Here is a 22,279-nt window from a genome sequence, read left to right on the forward strand (position 1 = left end):
AAGTACAGGGCTGCTTCCACAAGTATATAACATTTTATTTATTTATTTATTTAATTCATTAAAACAAAAACATTTTAGTAGATTGTGTTTAACTTGTATAGGTCATAGATATTTTTGTTTGTCTCTCTTTACATCTGATTTTTTAAACATTTCCCTTCAGTGAAATGAATGAAGCATTACGTCTCACAAATATGACTTGGGGTAGGTGTGCCCACAAATAGGATGAAAATGTCTATGACATTTATTAAGAGCGTTTTTAATGGAAGCCTAATGTCTATAATGAAAACAAGGCTTATAGCATGTGCTTGGTGAAAATAAATCTAATATTGGGTTTGCTGTTTAATGCTCAGTGTTTATTGAAAATATACTGATGAAAGAATTCTGCTGTCTGTTTTTGTAAAGATGAGCAGGGCCTTAGGAGCAAACAAATTTCAGTAGATACTGATTTCTTGTAATTGTATAATTTGTTAAAATGTTTTTCTAACTTCTCATGTCTTTCGTCCTACTTAAAGTGGGCAAGTGTTTTTCTGCTCTTTGGTGGCATAAAATAGCAAAAGATGGAATATGGTTGTGATGGTTTAGAAAGGTTTGACAATTTCCAGAGCAGGAGTTCCTTTCCGGCCACAGCCCTTCATACAATACAAACTTTGAATACAAAGTAAAAACAGGGAAAATGTAGTCTCTGCAGAGCTGTAGCCTGAACTAACACATTTCGACACTCCTGCTCTAGAACAACTTTCCATTATATTCTTTCTTTTCTATTCTTTCGATTCTAAACTCTGGTCCAGTGGTTCTCAAAATCAGTCCTGGGGATTTTTTTGGGTTTTCCCTACTGTAGGACACCTGACAAAGAACATGAGAAGCTTGTTAATTCATTATTGAGATTAATCAGGTGTGCTGGATGAGGGTAAGCACAAAAACGTGCAGGACTGGGATTGGGAACTTGTACTCTACTCCTAGAAGGCCATGCACAGTGTGAACTATTTTCTATCCCAACACACACCTCATCTAGCTCAACGGGTAATTATCAAGACTTTCCTGTGCTGGAATAGATATTTTGGGTGGTGGAAGAGTAGTCAGTATTCACAACCTAGATAGCGTTTACATTAAATCTTCCTTGTGCTTATATAGGCAGTTCAAATGCTCATTCTTGTAAGACTCAAAATCATAAAATACTCAGCAAATTGCATGCCTACTGAACTTCAACTGAAATAAGTTAAAACATCATCTTCTCCACAGGGAACAACCTCAAATTTCTTTTTATTTGCTTTAACATAGTTTAACATATTGGAAAAAAACAGAACATAATATAAAATGTCCCATAACTTTTGCACAGGCCACATTTAATGATTTATTTTTCCTTCTAATATGTTAAATTCAGCAAACAAACAGTAACTGTGTATTAAAATGTGCAGAAAAAGGATTTTCTCGTATAAAGCAAATAAAATAAAATGATCTTCTCTGTCTTATCGCTCATAAACTTGTATTACATTTCTCTGTTAAAATACTTAGCAGGGTGCATGGCAATCGATTGGTTAAAAAGATAGACAAGTTGTACAGTGAACAAGAGTATTGAATATGTAAGACACACTCACCTGTGGTTCAGTTTTTTGTGCAGAAATGACTTCTAGCTTAGATTTATCAATAAAGATTTTAATTTTCCTTAAGCGGGAGCACTACATAGAGCTAACTTTAACATCCAGGAAGACTACATCACCCAGATATATGGCAACACTGCAGTGAAATTTGAGGAAGCCGGAATTGTATGCTTCAAGTCAGGCCTAGTCTTCTGAACTAAAACATACCCTAGCTATATGACAAAAATGATTTTCAGTGGAGAATGTTTTACTGACATTGTAATCTAGGACAAGCGTAGCTTGACTCTGTGCCCAGAAAACCAACCCATTGCACAGCCAAAACAGAACATAATGATGTAAAACATTCGAACATCAAACAATTAAAACATAACGTAACATTTCACATAATGTACAACTACAACACATTAAAAAAAATTATATATTACACTGTGTTATATATATGATACTATGTTTCAACATACTGTAGAACAGTGACACTAACTGACACGTTTTCATCATAGCTCCAGTTTCTGATACAGACGGCTTTGTCAAATTTGCAAAAAAAGCAAACAACACAGGAGCAGTGATCAGGTGATCTTGTTAGTTCCAACACACAAAACATTTATGTTTTTTGCTCTGGAATGGCAGAAGGCAGAAAAAAAAAAAAATCAATTGAACTGATGAGTAATCTGCTGGTCTAGAGAAGAACACACCCCCATGTGTTGGTCAGAGCACTAACATGCAGGGTGAAGCTTTTGAACAGAATGCAGTGATCCTTATATTTTACACATTGGTGTTTGGTCTTTGGCATTTACAAGTCATGGAAGAAAATCTTAACCTGCAGGCAAGAAAAGAAAAAAAATAATGCTCTGCTAAGCAGTGAATTTTTTTGTGACTATGACATTTAAACATTACAAAAGTGATTAGTAAATTCTGTTTGACCTATATTAAACTTCAAACAGTACAAAAATGATATTTACACACAATATACATATTTGACCTTATTTACCTTACCTTTTTGGTTTTTTAAGTAAATATACTCTCCAAATTTTTACTTTCCAAAAAGAAAAAGTTGGGACATAAACATGCTTAACACTGTCACATCACCTTACCTTTTCACTACACTTGACACCCATTGACCCAGTTTTGAAAGCAGAATTTTTGCTACTGTTCCTTTATACAAGTCCTCAGCTGCCACTGTTGTCATATTTTTGTGCTTCATATGCCCCAACTGTGGGAGGCCAATCTGGACTGCATCTTGTAGACCTAGTCTACAAGATGGCATATGTTGCTCCAAAATGTGTATATGCACTATGTGGCTAAAAGTATGTGGACATGTGACCATCTCACCTATATGAGCTTGTTCCAAAACCATGTACATTAATATGGAGTTGAAATAACAGCTTCCACTCTTTTGGAAAGGCTTTCCACAATATCGTGGAGTATCCCCAAGCCCATTCACCACAAAAGCATGTGGGATTGGAGCTCATGGGCATTCAGTTGTGATTTGATTGGATTCCTTGAATCTTTTAATGATATTGAGGAACACTGTTCTTAAACTGTTGGATTATTCACGGGCAAGCCTTGACCTATTCTCAGTCATAAAGGAACAGGCCTTTCCTGGATGCTGCTTTTATACGTACAAGCATGATTACATGATCTATTTAAAATGTTCTTTGAACATTTCACAATATTCCTAGTCTTAAATTGCCCCTGTCCCAACTTTTTTGGAATGTATTGCAGACATAAACTTCAGAATGAGTGTATATATTCTTTGTACTGTTTTTATATCAATACCTGACAAATAACTGCTTTTTTATTTACATTTTACTGTGCCAAATTTTTGGAGTTGAGGTTTACAGGTATTCATGCATATTTTTTTACTCCAGTTCTTAAAACTCAAAATGCATAGATTACAGCACACACATACTCTACCTCTTTAATAAGCCTGGCCTGAACCTCAGGATCTTTCTCAAACTCCAGACCTGCATCCAATACCAATACAGGAAGATTCTTCAAGTGATCAAAATGAACCCTGTAGTAAAGGTTTAAAAAAAAACAAAACAACAACTTTTTAAGAATCTTCTACATCAGCAATGAAACCACAGTAATCAGGCACAACCAAAACAGGGCCAAAATTTTTGTGGTATATCTAACTTGTCTACCATCACTCGCTAACTACATACTGAGCTCTTAAATGAATGGTTTGGCCAAAAAATCTAATTACACATTTTCCTCTTGCCCCTAATGTTGTTAATGAGCCAAGACATACTGAGTCCAAAGTTTACTTCTTTAGTTTTGCACTGCAGCTATGAGGCTAACGTAGCTAACAAGTAACAAAAGCTTACACACTTTATAATTATATACTTTATTTGAAGCAAATTTAGTCTTAGAAAACCCTAAATATACATGAAAATCATATCCAAATAATATATTTTTAACAAAATGTGTCACAATTCTTGACACTCCTAGAAATTCTTCTTTACTCCTCCAATAATATTTCCTTTCAAAAATGAGATAAAAGTGAGGTGACCTTCACAAATGAACAACCTGAAAATGGCCATATACACTGCTAGGCAGTTGTAGAGAGAGTACTGAAAATCCTTACTTAACAGTCCTAGATCATTTAAGTTAGCAGTGTTTGGTGGTCCCCTACCTGGCTACCTTTTTTTGGGTGGTGAATTATTTTTATATGATATTGCAGCAAGTCCCAAGCAGCACCATGATGACAGCTGGTAAGGTTCTCACTGCCACTGGCACCGCGAGTCAGTCAGCTGTTTAGATTTTGTCATAATTGCCCACAGGGGCACACGTCCATAAAGCCCATTGGATGATCCAGGCCTGCTACTTAAGTGACAGTGCTGTTCTTGTATTGACAATTTATTTGTGTTTAATATTACTAAAGGAAATAAACTGTTTACTGGAAAATGTCCTGAGTAACTACTTCAGATTATTTTTTTGAATATCCATAATAACAATCTGAAAATATTGTGAGCAGACTTGACTTACATAACTGAATATCATATCATTTTTACAAACAAAACTAAAGTCAAACATGATCTTACATGAGAAAAAAAAACCCTGAGGCTGATTACCATATGCTCTGCTAGCAGACATTTTAAGCAGTTTTCTGACCACATGTTTGGATTGTCCTTCTTCTAGTAAAGCCTCAAAGAGTTGATTTATCTGCAAGTGTTTGGCTTGTTTTGTCCTGTTACAATGCTAGGTCAATAATTAGATGTTTAAAACTGTAGTGGAGCTGTAGTAATTATTTTACCCCTACTTGTGTATTTGGAGAAGATGGTAGCATTTTGGGATCACCAAGACCCAATCCCCTTTCACCCCTTGCCTCTACTACTTAGCCCTTAACCCCACCATTTTACATGTTCACGCCTAGGGGTAGGGTGTCAAAAAATTTGTTGAAATAGAGGGGTAGGGTAAAGTGTTAGAGCTACATTGCCCTCCAAATGGAGGTTTTTCAGAGGCACACTCCAAATGGAATGTTACGAGAAAAAAAAGAAAAACCAGCAAGATAGCTGCACAAGCGATTAAAGAAACCCACAAATACAAACATTTTCTCAGTTAAAAAATTCCAATAACCATTGTATTATCTTAGTGTAATGTTGTTTCAAAGCATTATGGTCCTTTTCTTCATAACAAGCATAAAAAAAAAAACGTTAGTAGTATGCTGATGTCTCGGTAACTCGCTAGCTAAATTTCCCATTCCACCTTAAATGGTGCACTATTTAAGGTGGAGTAGAAAAATTCAAGATACTAGCAAACAGCTGACTTTAGCTTCATATTACTAAAGAATTAGGGCTGGGCAATAATAAATAATTGTCGCACCCGCCCCACCCTCCTCTGAAGGCATATGATTCTCTAATTTTAACTAAGGACCAGCAGCGAGGTTGCTTAAATGTAACATTTCTTTGCTATCACTGCGGACTTGCAGAGAGAGCACCGCTAGTAGCCTGTTAACTTGAAGATTTCAAACACTACCCCTTGTAATTTGGGTTCAAAGGGCAAAGTGATACTCGAAAACAAGGGGTAGGGGTATACTTGGGTCCAAGTCTCCAAAACTACAATCAGACACCTCCCTGACAACAAAATGTGGAATGGGTGCCAGAAGAAATCTTTTCCTATCATCAAACCGTAATTAAAAGTGCCTAAAGATCACAAGATACATGGCATCATTTTAAATCTTGCTGCCTCTGCCAAAAAGCTATAACTGGGCCATGACTGGATCACATGATACTATCAATGCTAGGAGGGTGAAGGCTAACACAGGCTTCTTCCGAGACCTGTGAAACCTGTGACCTTTTTGAACTGCTGCTCACACAACGTCATTGGACAGTTGGACGCGCTTGGAGGAAAGCACCAACCGCCAGATCTGTTGCGCTGAAAAGCATCGCGTTGGGTGATGGGGGGATGGGGGGGGCGGGGGGGCGGGGCATCCTGCCCACCCAGGGAGAGCGAGGCCAATTGTGCTCTCTTGGACTCCCAGCTACGGATGGCTGTAGCATCACCAGGGATCGAACTCGCGATCTCTTGATGATAGGGCCAACGCTTAGACGGTTGCGCCACTCGGGAGCCCCTTATATGATTTCTGATACTGTTTCACAATTCTCTATAAAAAAGGCCAATAATATGGACAATATGATGTACTTGAAGATTTTCAAAGGTAACGGTATGTCATGCAATGTGGTTTAAGTATGCAATTTTTACAAAGTTAACTTATAATCTTCTATTCCATTTGGGTAAAGAGGAAAATGAAACTAAAGGTGCCTCAAGATCACAAGATAAATGGCATCATTTTAAATCTTGCTGTTATGTATACATTTAAGTTCCGAGCCATCGTTCTAATATAATGTAGCATGTAATAATGATAGGCAAACTCACTTTATAGATTTGTTAATGAGCCAGTTTTCATGCTGCATATGCAGTGTATCGAGGTAGTCCAACTGTAGCCCCTGTTCTTCCTCCCTACCTCGTCGGCCCAGCCTCTCCATGCAGATCTATGGGACAAAATCACAGAGCTGATCTCAATCAAGGCATTGATAGAGCAGATGCTTACAAGATACAAATCAATGTAAATCGGAAATCAGAACATATTTCCCCACAACATGACCTTTTTCTGAGTGAAACACAAAATTTGGGCAGGAAATAATTAGACATGGTTGGACATGGACAAGATTTTATTCTTTAGAACTTTTCTTACACCTTAACAGCAGAAGCAAGAGAAAAAAGGCTGCAGGAAAAAAAAGTCAGGTTATCATTAAAATTACTTGTGTACAAGTTTATATATGAATATATCATAACTACATAATTTGATAGTCAATTTTATTCTTTAGAACTTTTCTTACACCTTAACAGCAGAAGCAAGAGAAAAAAGGCTGCAGGAAAAAAAAAGTCAGGTTATCATTAAAATTACTTGTGTACAAGTTTACCAACCTAACGTGTGAGCAAGAGATGTCGCTCTGGATAACAGCATCTGCTAAATGCTGTAAATGTAAATGTAAATGAGACTAACTTGTGTGTGCAGGTCCCTCTGTCATTAGCTAACACCTCATAGCACTGCAGCACGGCAGAAAACTTGAGAAAATAGGGCAAATTCTGCCAGATATTTGCATTCCCTCACTCACATTAACATGAACACAGATTGCCAACATAAGCTGAAAAAACTGAATAAAAAAGTGAATATTTTACAACGAGACCAAGTTGACTTTGGAAGGAAAGAGAAAAAATCTGATTCTGAATGCCCACTATTTTGAATTTAACCAAAATGATCCTGATTATGGTAATAAAATAAAACTTAAGGCATAACTTTGAACTATTTACATAATATGAATCTCTCATAACTACATAATTTGATAAAGTCAATTTCAAAGTTATATATATATATATATATATATATATATATATATATATATATATATATATATATATATATATCACTGCCACTGTTTTTTAGGTTTACCATGAGCTGTAACCGTACTGGATTAGGAGTTTAGAGATACTGAAACAGGACACATGCTAATGTTTGCATTGGTGAGAGAAATAGCACACCTGTGGAGAAGCTCTAAGGTAGATGATCCCTTCCAGCTGTACCTTAGGACCAAACTGCTCAACAAGAAAAGAATGCCAGTCCTGATACACAGCCCACTCCGTTGAATTTAGAGCACCTAGCTCGAATAAATTCTGAGCAAAAATGTACCTAAAAACAAAAGAAGACAGATACGGTTGATAAGACTTGCTACCAGAAAAAGGGAGTGTCTAAAAAGTGTGTGCCCAAGTCCAGACTGCAGCACGTGTTTTCAAATCATACATCAAGTACATTTGATACCAAACCACAAAGGAACAATATCCGGCACAGTTTGGTAATTTCCATGCTTAAACAGACCTAATAAACTTGGCAATTAAACGATAAACTGAATAGATGAGCAGGTGTTAAGATGGAAAATGATCTGGACTCTCCAGGACTGGAAACAAATAATCCTGTCATACACCATCAATATGCCTTAAGATATCTTCAGCCACCTTTGACTGTGAAATATGTAGTCCTTTATTGTATTTACAAAAATCTGTAAATAGCCAATGACATTGCCAATTCAATAGAATTTGAAATAGTTTAGACTTCTTATGAACCTTTCAGACTATGCCTGCGTGTAGATTGTTTATTAATCATTATCACAATACTGATCTTCAACAGTGTCATATATATATTTGTCATATATACATTTGTTCTATTAATAAAAGGCATTGGAATTAAATTCATTGTCTAACATTACAAATACCTTAATGCTTAAAAAGTTCCAATTTGTCACACAGTGAGTAAAGAAATCCTGTATAGAAAAAAAGATGCATCAAGATTCCCACCCCTAATATATATATATATATATATATATAATATATATATATATATATATGGGATGCGGGAAAAAATCGATTCTTAGATGCATCGCGATGTGGACGTGAACGATTCTGAATCGATTCACAAATGTCAAAAAACGATTTTCTAAATTTTTAATTTATACCGCAATGTTGACGGAACGCAAAAGGCGGAACCTGGAAGTGCGGAAGTGCAGCGCCCGGACACTCTGTGAGGTGCACATAACAAAAACACACATGGATGAGCGAGAAATCCGACCGCCATCCTCTGCATTAAAAGCCAGGTTAGGTCAGGAGTCGACAACCCAAATGTTAAGAAGAGACATGTTGTCCTTTCAACAAAAATCAAACCACCTTGGCAGCCACAACATTTATCTCCAGTATTTCTCAGTATGTGTTAATGTCCTGCTATAAGTTAGGTTAAAATATAAATGAAAATGCGGATTTACTTTGCTCTGCTTTAAGCTTTAGCCGCTTTCCCCCCATCTCCACCAGAAAACTTTTCCTCTAAAGTAGATCAGTTTCTTGTAAAATGTCTCTCAAAGTTCGGCTGTTTTACGAGGCTGAAGTCGCTTCTTTAAGTCGCTCCAGCTTCTTGTTCGAATTTTCCTGTTCCACTTTAAATTCTGACTGAGGTGCCGTATGTAAATGCGGCACCATTTAAGGCGGAACGGAAAAATTTGAAAGAGAAGCGACTTCATCTTCGCAACTTTTTACTGTTTGACAGTCTCTCGTTGCAGATTTAGCTTGCAAGAAAACCAACAGCAGCGCTTATGAATGCAAATAACGCATCGTTGCTAGGTGACCTGCAGTCGGAGAATGCCAGTTTCCAGTCGTTGCGAAACGGGGCTTTCGCGCTATGTTGCACACGTACCCGACGATATTTTACTGACACAGCGACCCCCCCTCTCCCCCCTATCTACAATGAGACCAAAACCTAAGTTATAAAATCACTAACGAAAACGGGCAGGATGGCTGTAACATGCTGCATGGACATCCATTACCACTGGATCTTATTTCACCGTAACTGCGCATTTTAATGCGGATGAGTGGCAGCAGCGTCTCATGTGCTCCAAGCAATAGCAGTGAATGAGAGCCTTCTAGTTTACTTGCCACATCACTTCCATTTGATTTATTAATAAAAGATATTGGAAGTAAATACATTATAGATCATTACAAATACTTTGCTTTAAAAGTACCAAGTCCTAAAACTTTATTGCATCGCAGCCCTCTGAATTGTAATCGAATCGAATTGTGAGGTGCCTAGAGATTCCCACCCCTAATATATATATATATATATATATATATATATATATATATATATATATATATATATATATATATATATATAGAAAGACACACACACACACCACACACACACACACACACACACACAGAGTATATGTACACCATATGGCCTTAAGTATTGAATTCAGGTGTATCATTCAGTCCAACGCCTACAGGTGTATATAGTAACACACCTAACCATGCAGTCTGCCTTAACAAACATTTGTGAAAGAATGGGTCATGCTAAAGAGCTCACTGAATTAGAGTGTGGTACTGTAATAGGATGCCACCATTGCAAGAAGTCAGTTCACAAAATTTCTTCCCTCCTAGATACCTCTTCTGGCATTAACATCAGCACAAAAACTATACACGGGAGCTTCATGGCATGGGTTTCCATGGCCAAGCAGCTGCCTGCAAGCCTCACATCACCTAGCACAATACTAAGCATTGGATGGAGTCATGTAAAGCACGTCACCACTGGAAGCCGGAGCAATGGAAACATATTCTGTGGAGTGAGAAAACAAGCTTCTGTATCTGGCAGTCTGATGGACAAGTCTGGGTTTGGCGAACGCCAGGAGAACGTTACCTGCCTGACTGCACTGTGCCAACTGTAAAGTTTCGCGGAGGAGGAACAAGGCTATAGGGTTGTTTGTCAGGGATTGGCCTAGGCCCCTTAGTTCTAGTGAAGGGAAATCTTAATACTTGAGCATACCACGACATTTTGGACAGTTGTATGCTTCCAACTTTGTGGGAAAAGTTCTGGGAAGGGCCTTTGCTGTTCTAGCATGACTGTGCCGCAGTACACAAAGCAAGGTCTATAAAGGGATGGTTGGGTGAGTTTGGTGTGAAAGAACTTAACTGACCACACAGAGCCCAGACCTCTACCCTATCAAACACCTTTAGGATGGACTAGAACGGAGATTGCGAGCAAGGCCCTCTGGTCCAACATCAGTGTCTGACCTCACAAATACTCTTCTGGATGAATGGGAAAAATTTCCCACAGACACTCTCCAAAATCTTGGAGAATGCCTTCCTAGAAGAGAAGAAGCTATTACAGCTGCAATGGGGGTCTAACTCCATATTAATGCCTATGGATTTAGAATGGGATTTCATAAAGCTCCTGTAGGTGTAATGTGTAGGTGTCCCAATACTTTTGTCCATATCGTGTATGATTCAGGTTTTTTAAAAACATCTAAAAAATTAATCATTTTGCTGCTACAATGAAAAATGAAGAGGGTACAAAGGACAGTTTGTATAAATATTGTTGAAAATTTAAAACAAGCAGATACAAGAATTATTCTTCCATCTATTCTTACAAGAGTCTGCACACAAGGTTTGAGTTACTTGTTTGGTGGTCTATAACCTGCTAAGGGGAGGTAGCCAGTCTAGAGTCTAAAGTCAGGCTTTTTGACAAAATTAGAAATTATTTGCACCTTTCAGCATTAGTGAACCTTGGTGAAGGCCTCTCCTGCATTATTATTTTACCAATGTATTACAGAAGGCAGCAAAGTGAAGCCTCTAAATCACCAAATAATTCATGCGCTGTGAGCACTGTGACAAAACCTCAGCTTTTCTGAGGCCATTCAATTAAACAAGGCACTCACATAATGGAATAAAAGTAAATAATATTGATGAAAAAAAAATAATGCAGACCAGTCCTATTATGGTCCCTTAAATGTTCTCCAGTGCATTTTAAAAATACTGCAAAACACACTGTAAACTAAACTATGTACATGATAATATAATATTTTATCTATATCATGCATCCCTAACACAGACCAGAGGACTGAACTCCCACTACCATCTACCATGTGTAATCACCTGTCACTATAGATGGAGCGTTCGTACACCTGTACAGTGGTGTCTCTGGAATGCATTAATTTCGCAGGGGGTGGCTGCAGCTGGGTACGCATGCGGCTCATGCAGGAAAATGTCTGGAAGGTATAGGACCAGCGCTTGGGATCCTGATACATCATCTGCAGCAGGTTGCTGGTCGTTTGCTGTGGAGACAGCACTAGCTGCAGAGATAAAGCATAAAAGTAATGGAAATGCAAAAATATGCTTTTTAATTAAAAGAAGCCCAAACCATCTATCTGAACATTGTTCAAATGTCTACACATGTGCATTTAATGAAGATAAATGGAGCATATTAGTCTGTGAGAACAGCAAGCCTCGCTCATTTCCCTTTTACTTCACACTTGGATTGTTTACATCTTAGTTGCAATGAATGAAAAACCTGCACAATTTCATGTTTCTGTGCTCAAACACTCCTTCTTTGATTTACCTGTAAAAGACTTTGTAATCAGTTACTGAAGCCAGGGTGATTTACAGTCCAGCAATGTGTACAGCGAAAAAAAAAAATATATGAGACTAACTTTATCTAAGGGATTACTATACAAAAGTAAAGCAACCTGATTACTTTCCATTACTTTTGGATTGCTTGTTTTTAATTAAAGATGTATAATTAAACAAAGAAAAGAGAACAGACTCCTCCGATGCACAGAGCAGGCAACACTCTGTACCTGATATTCAGCAGACCTACCTCTGCACTGGAAGTGACATTAACTCCCCTTCACCGCTCTGATCACTTCCTATCTTTCACACTCTCCCTCCCTGCTACTCTGGTCCATTCCACCCCTTCATGCTCTTCTACTCGATGCAACCTACACTCCCCATTCCTCCCTCGTCTTTCGCTTCAACTATCCTGACCGCCCTTCCCCATCCTGATTCATTTTCTTTTCTCTCACTGGACACAGCTACAGATGTTTTCTTTTCGTCACTCTCATCTCCTCAGCATTTTCTCCTCTCACCTCAACCTCCCCCTCCACCCTCTTCTCTCACTCCCTCGGATGTTGTCCCCCTCTTTGAGGAGAAGGTTGACAGAATCCGCCAGTCTTTTCCTTGTGGTGGAAGGAACTCCCACAGGCTGTCCGAACAGCAGAGTCTCTCGCGTTCTTCACATCTCTTTATACAGCACTTAAATGAGCACTGAGTTAAGTATTCGTTGTAATGTATTCTACTGCACTTATCGAAAGGTATTGTATTGCACTGTGCTGTGTTTAACTCTGTTTCTTTTCTCTAGGTATCAACATGGACTTTTGTTTCTAGCAGTATCTGAGCTCAGGACTAGCTTTCTCTCTAACCTATTGGTAACTAGCAAAGATACTTTCTCTAGACAGACAAAGCACTTTGTGTAAGTCGCTCTGTATAAGAACGTCTGCTAAATACTGTAAATGTAAGAATAATTTCAACAAGGTTTTTTCAACAACAATTTAACTTAATACAAGGCAAACACAAAAACAGCACATATACATACATACATATATACATATACATATATATATATATATATATATATATATATATATATATATATATATATATATATACATACATATACACACACATATATATATATATATAAAGCAAAACAATAGAGCTTAAGTAACTTAAATATTGTGCCTCACAGAAATGGGTCACTGATCTCATATTTAAAAAATGGCCAAATCTAAAAGGATCAATATATGTAAATATTTCAAACATAAAGATAAATTTGTACAGCTTAAACTGTTTCAGTTTAGACATGTATACTTGCAGTGAAAAGGTGATGTGTTTAGAAATCAAGGCACAGCTCCCCAGGAAAAGAAGAGAGTGACTTTAACAGCAAAATAAAATAAAAAAAACTGGTACACTGAGACTAAAAAACATGGGGCTGAGAGAAGATGGAGGAATGCAAATGCAATGTAGTTAAAAATATACTGCTCTCATCATATACTGGTGCATTGTGCTTGGACTAATCAGCTCTCAGACATCTCAGCAGTCCATAGACATCAACATGTGCTATGACTTTAAAAAAGGCGTTAATTTCACACGAAAACTAAGTGGGAGCTGGGAGACAAGTTACAAATCATTTACACATATTAACATTTTGCACCCATCATTCAAGAATACACATAAAACTAACTGCTTTCTGTTCACGTTTCAGACTGTTAGCTAATGTCAGCTCACTTCATCATTAAAATCTAGAAGGTTAGCTTTCCGAAAAGTTTCATTTATATATTTTACAGAGAAACAACGAGAATAAAAGAGCTGACTGTCAGATCAGCCTGCTGTTGTAGAATCTGGAGATGTGAAAAACAAGGGTACATGACACAGATATTTTCCTGCTACATTCAGGAAAATGTAGTAGATCTCAGTTCTGACAATACAAATAAAATATTAGCTAAACCTCTATACATGGGCTAAACAAAAAAAACGTGTGCTGCTGCTTATTAGGGACTTTCTTCAGAAATCTCTATTGGCAGTTAAAAAAGTTTAAATCTCCTCAAATCTACATAGTTCGTGTGACATATGTATCACTGAAACGGCAAAATTCACCAAAAGGCGACGAGTTTGTGTGTATGTGGTTTGAATGTAATCCTGTTGGTAGTCACCCTGTTTTTATAATGTACCTGTAATCTGATTACTGTCTTTTTTCTGTGACTGTAACGGAATACAGTTACATTTTATATCCTAATTACATAACACCATTACATGTATTCCATTACTACCTAACCCTAACCAACCCTAATTATGTAAAGAGAACAATGGCAATGTTTATAGCAAATATTAAGGACTTTGAGAAACATAAATAAATCAATAAAGTCAGAATACTTCAAGACACTTTCATGATGCAAGATATGTATCAATATTTAGCTTTCCTAAATAAGTTAGTAAAAGGTAAAAGTCAAAAAGTTGATAAAAATGAATTAATAAGATTAGATGATGTCAGATCAACTCAGCTGCTAATTATGTAGTTCATACTATCATTTACAGGCTGCCTTCACTTGGTGTAAATGTGGTGTTTTTTATGCTACATGTGGTTGTTCGGTGTTCTAAAGGTACAGACGATACCTATGATACATTTGGAAAGAGTTACTGTTTATTATGGTGACAATAACAATCCTCATATTGCGTGACTTATGCCATAAGTGATAACTGATAACTAATCTCACTACAGATACAAATGTTACATAAAATGTCCAGGAGACTGTCTTAAACTTGCTTAATTGCAAAAACACTGCCTAGAAACACTGTTAAGAGAACAGGAAAAACATGAAGAGACTTGTCTTGGCCATAGAACACACAAATTATACAGCTAAGGAGCAGAAGTCAGTCTTACTGGCTAATCAGTCAATATTTTAAATATTTAGGTCCAACTGCCACTTTAATAATGCCTGGTGGTACTCAGTGATCTTTACCAAGTTTATGGTAATCTTAATCAGCATGGCCATCATTACCTATTTCATGGGCATTTCTTGTTAACATTTCATCAAATTTGCAAGAATTGTCTGACAAAGAAAAAAAAGAGAAGAATAACTCATGCTAAGGACCTGGTATGCCTAGCCCCCAGACAGCAATCTCACAAATATGTAGGGAATCATTTAAACATCAGCAAACCAACCTACAAGAAATCCCCTACATTTCTAGAAACTACTGCAGCAGTGTTAGGACATACCAAGCTCCTGATAAAACATATTCTCTTAAAAATAAAGGCGTGAAAATGTTTTTCAGTTCTGTATGGTAGCCTAAAGAAAAAAAAAAGTGTTCTCAACTTTAGTCATGAAGACCCTCTGCCCTACACACTTTTTGCAACTACTGCACTGCTTATGATTCTCGTGAATTTCTGGTTTCTAGTTCATCTTACTTGTGAGGTTGCTTCCTTGACGTTCTGCCACTTGCTGACAGGTTCAGGTATGACTTCCCAGTTTTGTCCTGCATTCTGCAACAACTTTGCAAAAGTTGACTTCCCAACCGCTGGAGTTTCAAAACAAAAATGTGGCAAAGGTATCGTTTGACAGCACCCATTTGAATTAAGCAAAACAATTTTTTGCCACTGACAATGGAAATGCAAAAATATTGTAGTGGCACCTTAAGGTGCTTTTCCACTGCATGGTGGCAACAGCTCGACTCGACTCTACTTGCCTCGCCTTTTTCGTTTTCCATGAGGCAAAGGTTGGTACCTGGTACTTTATTGGTACAATCAGAGAACTTGCAGAGGGGAGAATTATCTCCCTGGTTTCTCAAACGCTAGAGGGTTAATATGGAGCATTTGAGCAAAATCATAGTTTATAAATGCTTAAAAATTTTATTTTCTTAACAAAGAACAGCATAAAACATTAACACCACTGTTATATTTTTATAAGCCTCTGAAAAAATAAATGAAAAATTATTAAGCTCATAATATCATTCAGCACGGACAGCCAATGAGCTGCTCCACTCACCAAACAATCAGCATTCAGCAGCAGTAATACTAGCATCCTGCTGCCCAAAACAAACGTACCTGTATGTTTCCTTTTTTCTACAGCAAATGAGTTGGGTAGCAGGACACTAGCATTACTGCTACTGAGTGCTGATTGGCTGGAGAGTGGAGCAGCTCATTAGCTGTTCACGCTCACTGATGTGGACGCATATTTCTAAGCCGCTTATCTTTCTGGGTTAAAAATGAAACAGTGGTGTTAAAATGTTAAAGTGCTGTTCTGTGTTCTGCATCAAATTGTTAGAATACCGGCTCTGGTGGTAATTCTTCTCTCGGGGTACTACATCTGCAGTGGAAAACGAAGTAGCTAGTCCCAAAAGCGGGTCGAGTCGAGACTTTAGAGGCTTAGTACAAAACAAACACTTTGAAAATGCATATATTATTATGCAAAACTGCTGGGTAATATCTACTCCACTGTGCTTTTCTGCACAGACTTAACGTTAAATGTTCCTACCTATGTTACCTTCGATAGACACCCTCTTCACATGGCTGATTCCATCCATTCGGTGAATCAAATGACACTGGGACGAGTTTGAAAAGAAACGTCTAGTCAGGTATAGTGCCACTGTTACAGTGTCAAAACGCATGGTTACACCGCAGACTTTCATTTATACCCCTTTCCTTAACCCCCACAAAGCAGAACGGCTGACTAAACAGGAACCATGTTTAAGCTAAACATAATACTCTTAAACATGCATATAACTCAGCGTTGAGTTAGAAGTCACGATTTGAAGCAATCACTAAGGGTATACTTTACCCTCTGTTATTCTAAATGACTAAAGAAGGGTCGAAATCCGAGTATTTATGATGTAACCGAACAGTTTATTTAACCTGTGTCTCTATATCACACAGCCTGGAAAATGTGAAACAGAAGTGAATGTACAAACACCGTCTAAACCCATTTGCCAGCCAACAACCCAAGGACCCCTTGAGTCCGCCTGACTTAAAATCCTGCCGGCTCTCGCACAGCCACCATTGGCTAAGATAAGCTAATACAGAGCCTTAACTAGTTTGTGGAAAAATAATTCAATTTTTTATTTTTATTTTACATGCGTTTAATTAGACAAAAATGCGGCAGGCGATTTATGCGATTCATAAGCTTAACATGAAAAGCTGCGTTGGCTGTTTTTAGCACGACTAGAAATTATTTTTATAGCCAACATCACTTTCACCGACTCATCAAAAGCGAACTTCGAAAGGAAAACTAACTTATTGGCTACGTTTTTATTTTTAAAACTTTAGAATACAGTACAAAAGAGGTGATACCGCAGTCTTAGCAAACCGGAAACCAAGAATTATCTTGCTATACACATTGTACGCTTTAGTACTATCCACCACAGTATACTCGAATTATTGTTGTATTTATTTTCCTATGCATTTAATTTCGTAAACGGTACCTAGAATCAGGCACACCAACGCCGTTGATAGACAGCCACCGATTCATCCAATGAGGTTGCGCTTTGGTCGTGACGGCAGAGAATTTGTAGAGATGAGAATTACCACTCTGCAATGTCTTCCGGGTTTCTCAAACGCCTAGAGGGCGCTCCCGAGTGAGTCCAAAATGAATGGGTTGATATGGAGCATTTGAGCAAAATCATAGTTTATAAATGCTTAAACATTTTTAATGTAAAAGAATGCAGTCATTTCCTGAACACTGAATATCATAAAACATTTTAACTTGCTGTTACATTTTTAAGAGCTTTTAAACTCGAGTTATATGAGTTTAAAACGGCACCTCATATATGTTCATGACGTCAGTGAGCTCAAATGAGCTGCTCCGCTGGCCAATCAATCATCACTCTCTAGCAGTAATGCCCGCCTTCTGCTGCCCAAAACCCGTTTTCTGTAGAAAAAAGAAAATATATAGGTAAGATTACTTTGTTTTTTTAGTGAAATACATCCTCCCACTTTCTAAAATTAAAGTAAAGTTCTGGGCAAGTGAATAGAAACTAATTTAACTTTTCGATTTTAGCCGTTGAGCGCCATTTACTCCCATTCATTGAGGACTCCCTCGCGGGCGCCCTCTGCTGTTTAGCAGTCCTGTTTTTGATATGACGGGTGGAATAGGAAGTGGCCAGGCTCCTCATAAACCGGCTCTGGTGACGGGAAGCCTGGAAGGGGTGCAGGAATTGGGAGGCTGCGTCAGAGCGGATGTGGTGCCCAATCTCACATCAGTATTGATTTCACCTCCCTTGGTTTCAGGTGTTACAGTAAATTCAGTTCCCCCTGTTCCCCTCATTACGCATGTCGAAATCATGACGTCTTCAGTTGACGCTGCTCTGGGGGGCTTAGATAGGCTTAATTCGTTTGTGTTTGTACCGTTATTTCGTCCTATTCCCCGCGGTAAGCGAATTATCACGTTGTTTGTAGAATGACTTGTAGTTAAACACGTTTTAAAGTATACAATGATTTGTTAGTAGATGTTTTAATGCACAAACACTAATTGCTAATGCTAGCTTTGGCTCCGTTTTCAACTACTCCGAGGAACATAGATTTATTGCGCCATTTCTGATTTAATTACCGTACATGACACATTCTGTTGTTCAGACTCAGTTGATTTTTAAGGTGCATTTATGTCCCATATTCCCATCAGACTCGCTAAGTTGTGTAAATAGATTTGAAACATTTGTTGCTGAAATAAACTGTCTGTGTTATTATTGTTAGACTACTTATCTCAGTGCACCTAGGAAGTTAGTTTCCCTATAGTCTTTGAAGCTGAAGTCTTACTGTTATGTTACTAATGTGACTTATCTTTACAGTAACTTTTATTCATGTTATATACCTTTAGAACTGAGAATACAGGGGGACCATCTTTAACCAGAGCCTGAGAAAAGTGTTTTCCCCTTGTATATTACAGCTAGAGTGGATTTAAAGTACAACAATGATGCGGATAATCTATATCTGTGCATGATCTTTTCACTCAGTAACTTTTATTCATATTATACCTACTTTCCACTGAGAATACAGATGAAACAGCATTCTCAGTGTACCAGTCGATTACAGCTGTTAAAGATTTAATGCACTATTATCATATTAATTTATCCTTTTTTTTTATTTTACTCCACCTGCTTCATTATATGAACATTGTTTTATACAGAGAGTAATTGGTAGAACAGGTAGAACAGGTAGAACAGATTTACCCACTGTACAGATGCACACTGTACCAGCTTTAATGTCTGAACAACAGAATGTGTCTGCATGTACGGTAATTAAATCAGAAATGGCGCAATAAATCTATGTTCCTCGGAGCAGTTGAAAACGGAGCCAAAGCTAGCATTAGAGATAACCCACGTAGTGTTTGAGCATTAAAACATCTGCTAACAACACATTTTATACTTCAAAACGTGTTTAACTACATGTCATTGTACAAACAACGTTATAATTCGCTTACCGCAAGGAACAGGACGAAATAACGGTGCAAACACAAATGAATTAAACCTATCTAAGCCCCGTAGAGCAGCGTCAACTGAAGACGTCATGATTTCGACATGTGTAATGAGGGGGAACAGGGGGAACTGAATTTACCGTAACACCTGTCGCGGTTTTCGCAGTGTTATTGAATGAATCAGACATATCACACCCGTTAATCAGCATCTCTGGGCGGAACCTCAAAAAACAGTTAGATATATATGTGCCTGACTTTTACCGTAGATTGAAAACCCCACCACTCTATTTCGTGGGTAGTAGGTGGATTAGACTCAGCCCGAAAACAGTGCAACAACTATTATTCCTCAAAAAAACACAATGAAAACCTTCACTTCCCTGTACTCCCAAACTCAGTTATACATGCACTGTTAATCTAAAGTCAATTTAAAGTCACATAAGCACTTTAAACTCTTCTACAATACACATTCTTATTCTTTCAGTCTTCTTCCTGTACTGTGATAACTTGATTGGCATGTCCTCTTGTATTGCACCAGTCAATTGTGACTGGTATTGCCATGGCAAATCACAAAATAGTTAAATACTATTATATCACCTTGAGAAGATATTGACTCATACATGTATTTATTGTCACACTTTGATAAGTGAATTAAATAAACTTTTGTTAGATTTGTGTTTGTGCACATCGAATAGCAAGCCTGCATTAACGATGTTTGCTAGTGTTTTATTCAAAGCAGCTTAACCAATGATCTTGTGCTTGCTATAATATACGCAAACCACAAGATGTCACCATTTTCAATTCTCCGAGGCTTCGAAGCATTTTTCGGCAAAATCAGGGAAAAGCCTCAAAACTTCACAAGACTTCATTCAGCAATTCCTAATGTATTCGTAAATAAACGCACCAAAACTAGTACACAACTGAATTAAATCAGTGACGTTTTGCAGTTAACTGTAAAGGTTTACATGATAAAACATGCAAACTTGCTGACTCTGGCCGAGGGTCCATGGGAAGTGAAATAAGGACGGGGAGGAGAGATTGGGCTTTACAACGGTTTAAGGGGAGCCTGGCCACCATTACATCAGAAACATGACTGCAAAACGCAAAAGGGGACCCGCGAGCGAGTCCTCAGTGAATAGGGTGAATAATAATTAAAGAAAATAAATTTAAAAAATGGGGGTGAATGGAGCTGATAACAGATACTACACCAGAGAACTTGTAGAGAGGAGAATTACCACTCTGCAATGTCTTCCGGGTTTCTCAAACGGTAGAGAGTGAGTCCAAAATGAATGGGTTGATATGGAGCATTTGAGCAAAATCATAGTTTATAAATACTTAAACATTTTTCATGTAAAAGAATACGATCATTTCCTGAACATTGAAAAGCATGAAACATTTTAACTTGCTGTTATATTTTTAAGAGCTTTTAAACTCGAGCTATAGGAGTTTAAAACGGCGCCTCATGTATGTTCATGACGTCTGAGAGCGCGAACAGCAAATGAGCTGCTCCGCTGGCCAATCAATCATCACTCTCTAGCAGTAATGCCCGCCTTCTGCTGCCCAAAACCCGTTTGCTGTAGAAAAAAGAAAATATATAGGTAAGATTACTTTGTTTTTTTAGTGAAATACATCCTTCTACTTCCTAAAATTAACAAAACGTTCTAGGCAAGAACTAGAAACTATTTTAACTTTTCGTTTTTAGCCGTTGAGCGCCATTTACTCCCATTCATTGAGGACTCCCTCGCGGGCGCCCTCTGCTGTTTAGCAGTCCTGTTTTGATATGACGGGTGGAATAGGAAGAGGCCAGGCTCCTCATAAACCGGTTCTGACTATACCTGATCTTAGTCAAAGGCCTTTTTGCTCGGTTTTATAAAAAATATACACCTCGGTTCCATGTTATGACGGAGGCGTAGATCTTTTTCTGAGTTAGATATGAGGGAGCTTAAAGAAAATCGATAGATACTTCTTAAAATTCTGTGATGAAGAAAGTAGTTACACTGAAATTAAAGATTGTATTATGTCTCTTAAAGATACTAAATCATCTGTCAGTGATGGCATAACTAGTGAAATTTATAAAACATTTATTGCACAATTGATTACTTTATAAAAGCAATGTTTATGTAATCTTTAAAAAATAAATAATTATTTGCATCCCTGAAACAAGGCCTTTCATTCATTCCCAAACTAAAATAAGGATAAATTATATATAGAAAATTGGAGACCAATTACTCTATTAAATAATGATGCAAAACAGTTTGCTTTAATTTTTGCCAAAAGATTTAAAAAGGGACTGGACAATATAATTGATCAGGAACAACACAGCGCTACACGGTGGGGGAGCTTGAGGAGAAGCGGCCCCCGAGCAAATGCCGGCAGGGTGACTGGTGAAGACTTCCTCTGCACCGATGCCACTATAATATTTCTTTTTAAATCAACCAGTTTGATGTCAACAAATGCCCACAACGTAGGCCTTTTTGATCGTATATTTTTTCAAAAGCGACCAATCATATTTCTTTCAAACATTTTTTTCAGAATAAGAAGAGTTATGTCTTGTTAACTAATAATAAAATTACTGATGAGCTATGACTCCTGAAATGTGAAGTGAATATGAATGAGTGTATGGCAGCAATTAAACACCTGTGTGAGGAAAGGGAACACATTCACTGAAGTAAAGATTGATTATCAGCCAAGTCAGCATAATTGTGCAAAGCACTGAATTGCTTATGGGGCACATTTAACACTTGAATTAGTACATGCCTCAACAATTTAAAGTAATTTTTTTTCTAGGAAATAAAAAGTTGTGGAAGACACTTAAGAGTGCAAGACAGCAACTGATTGTTTATTTAA

The 22,279-nt window shown here is 37.6% G+C and overlaps 1 protein-coding gene across 9 annotated transcripts; it reads right to left on the reverse strand.

The window, feature by feature from the left end:
• Positions 1-1,326: 1,326 nt before the first annotated feature.
• dguok (deoxyguanosine kinase) lies at positions 1,327-17,514 on the reverse strand. Of its 9 annotated transcripts, none has more exons than XM_036598590.1 (7): positions 16,505-17,411; positions 15,439-15,548; positions 11,574-11,770; positions 7,644-7,791; positions 6,477-6,592; positions 3,513-3,612; positions 1,327-2,415 (listed from the first exon to the last, which is right to left on the reverse strand). In XM_036598590.1, the coding sequence occupies exons 1-7, from the start codon at positions 16,656-16,658 to the stop codon at positions 2,389-2,391; spliced, it is 852 nt and encodes a 283-aa protein (XP_036454483.1). In that variant the 5' UTR covers positions 16,659-17,411; the 3' UTR covers positions 1,327-2,388. The 9 variants fall into 9 exon arrangements, with proteins under 9 accessions (XP_036454483.1, XP_036454486.1, XP_036454491.1 ...); XM_036598593.1 differs by lacking the exon at positions 1,327-2,415 and adding an exon at positions 17,448-17,514 and having other exon boundaries at positions 2,510-3,612; positions 16,505-16,571; XM_036598598.1 differs by lacking the exon at positions 1,327-2,415 and adding an exon at positions 17,448-17,493 and having other exon boundaries at positions 2,510-3,612; positions 16,514-16,571.
• Positions 17,515-22,279: the final 4,765 nt, after the last annotated feature.

This window comes from Colossoma macropomum, unplaced genomic scaffold, assembly GCF_904425465.1.
Source record: "Colossoma macropomum unplaced genomic scaffold, Colossoma_macropomum, whole genome shotgun sequence".
Lineage (NCBI taxonomy): Eukaryota > Metazoa > Chordata > Actinopteri > Characiformes > Serrasalmidae > Colossoma > Colossoma macropomum.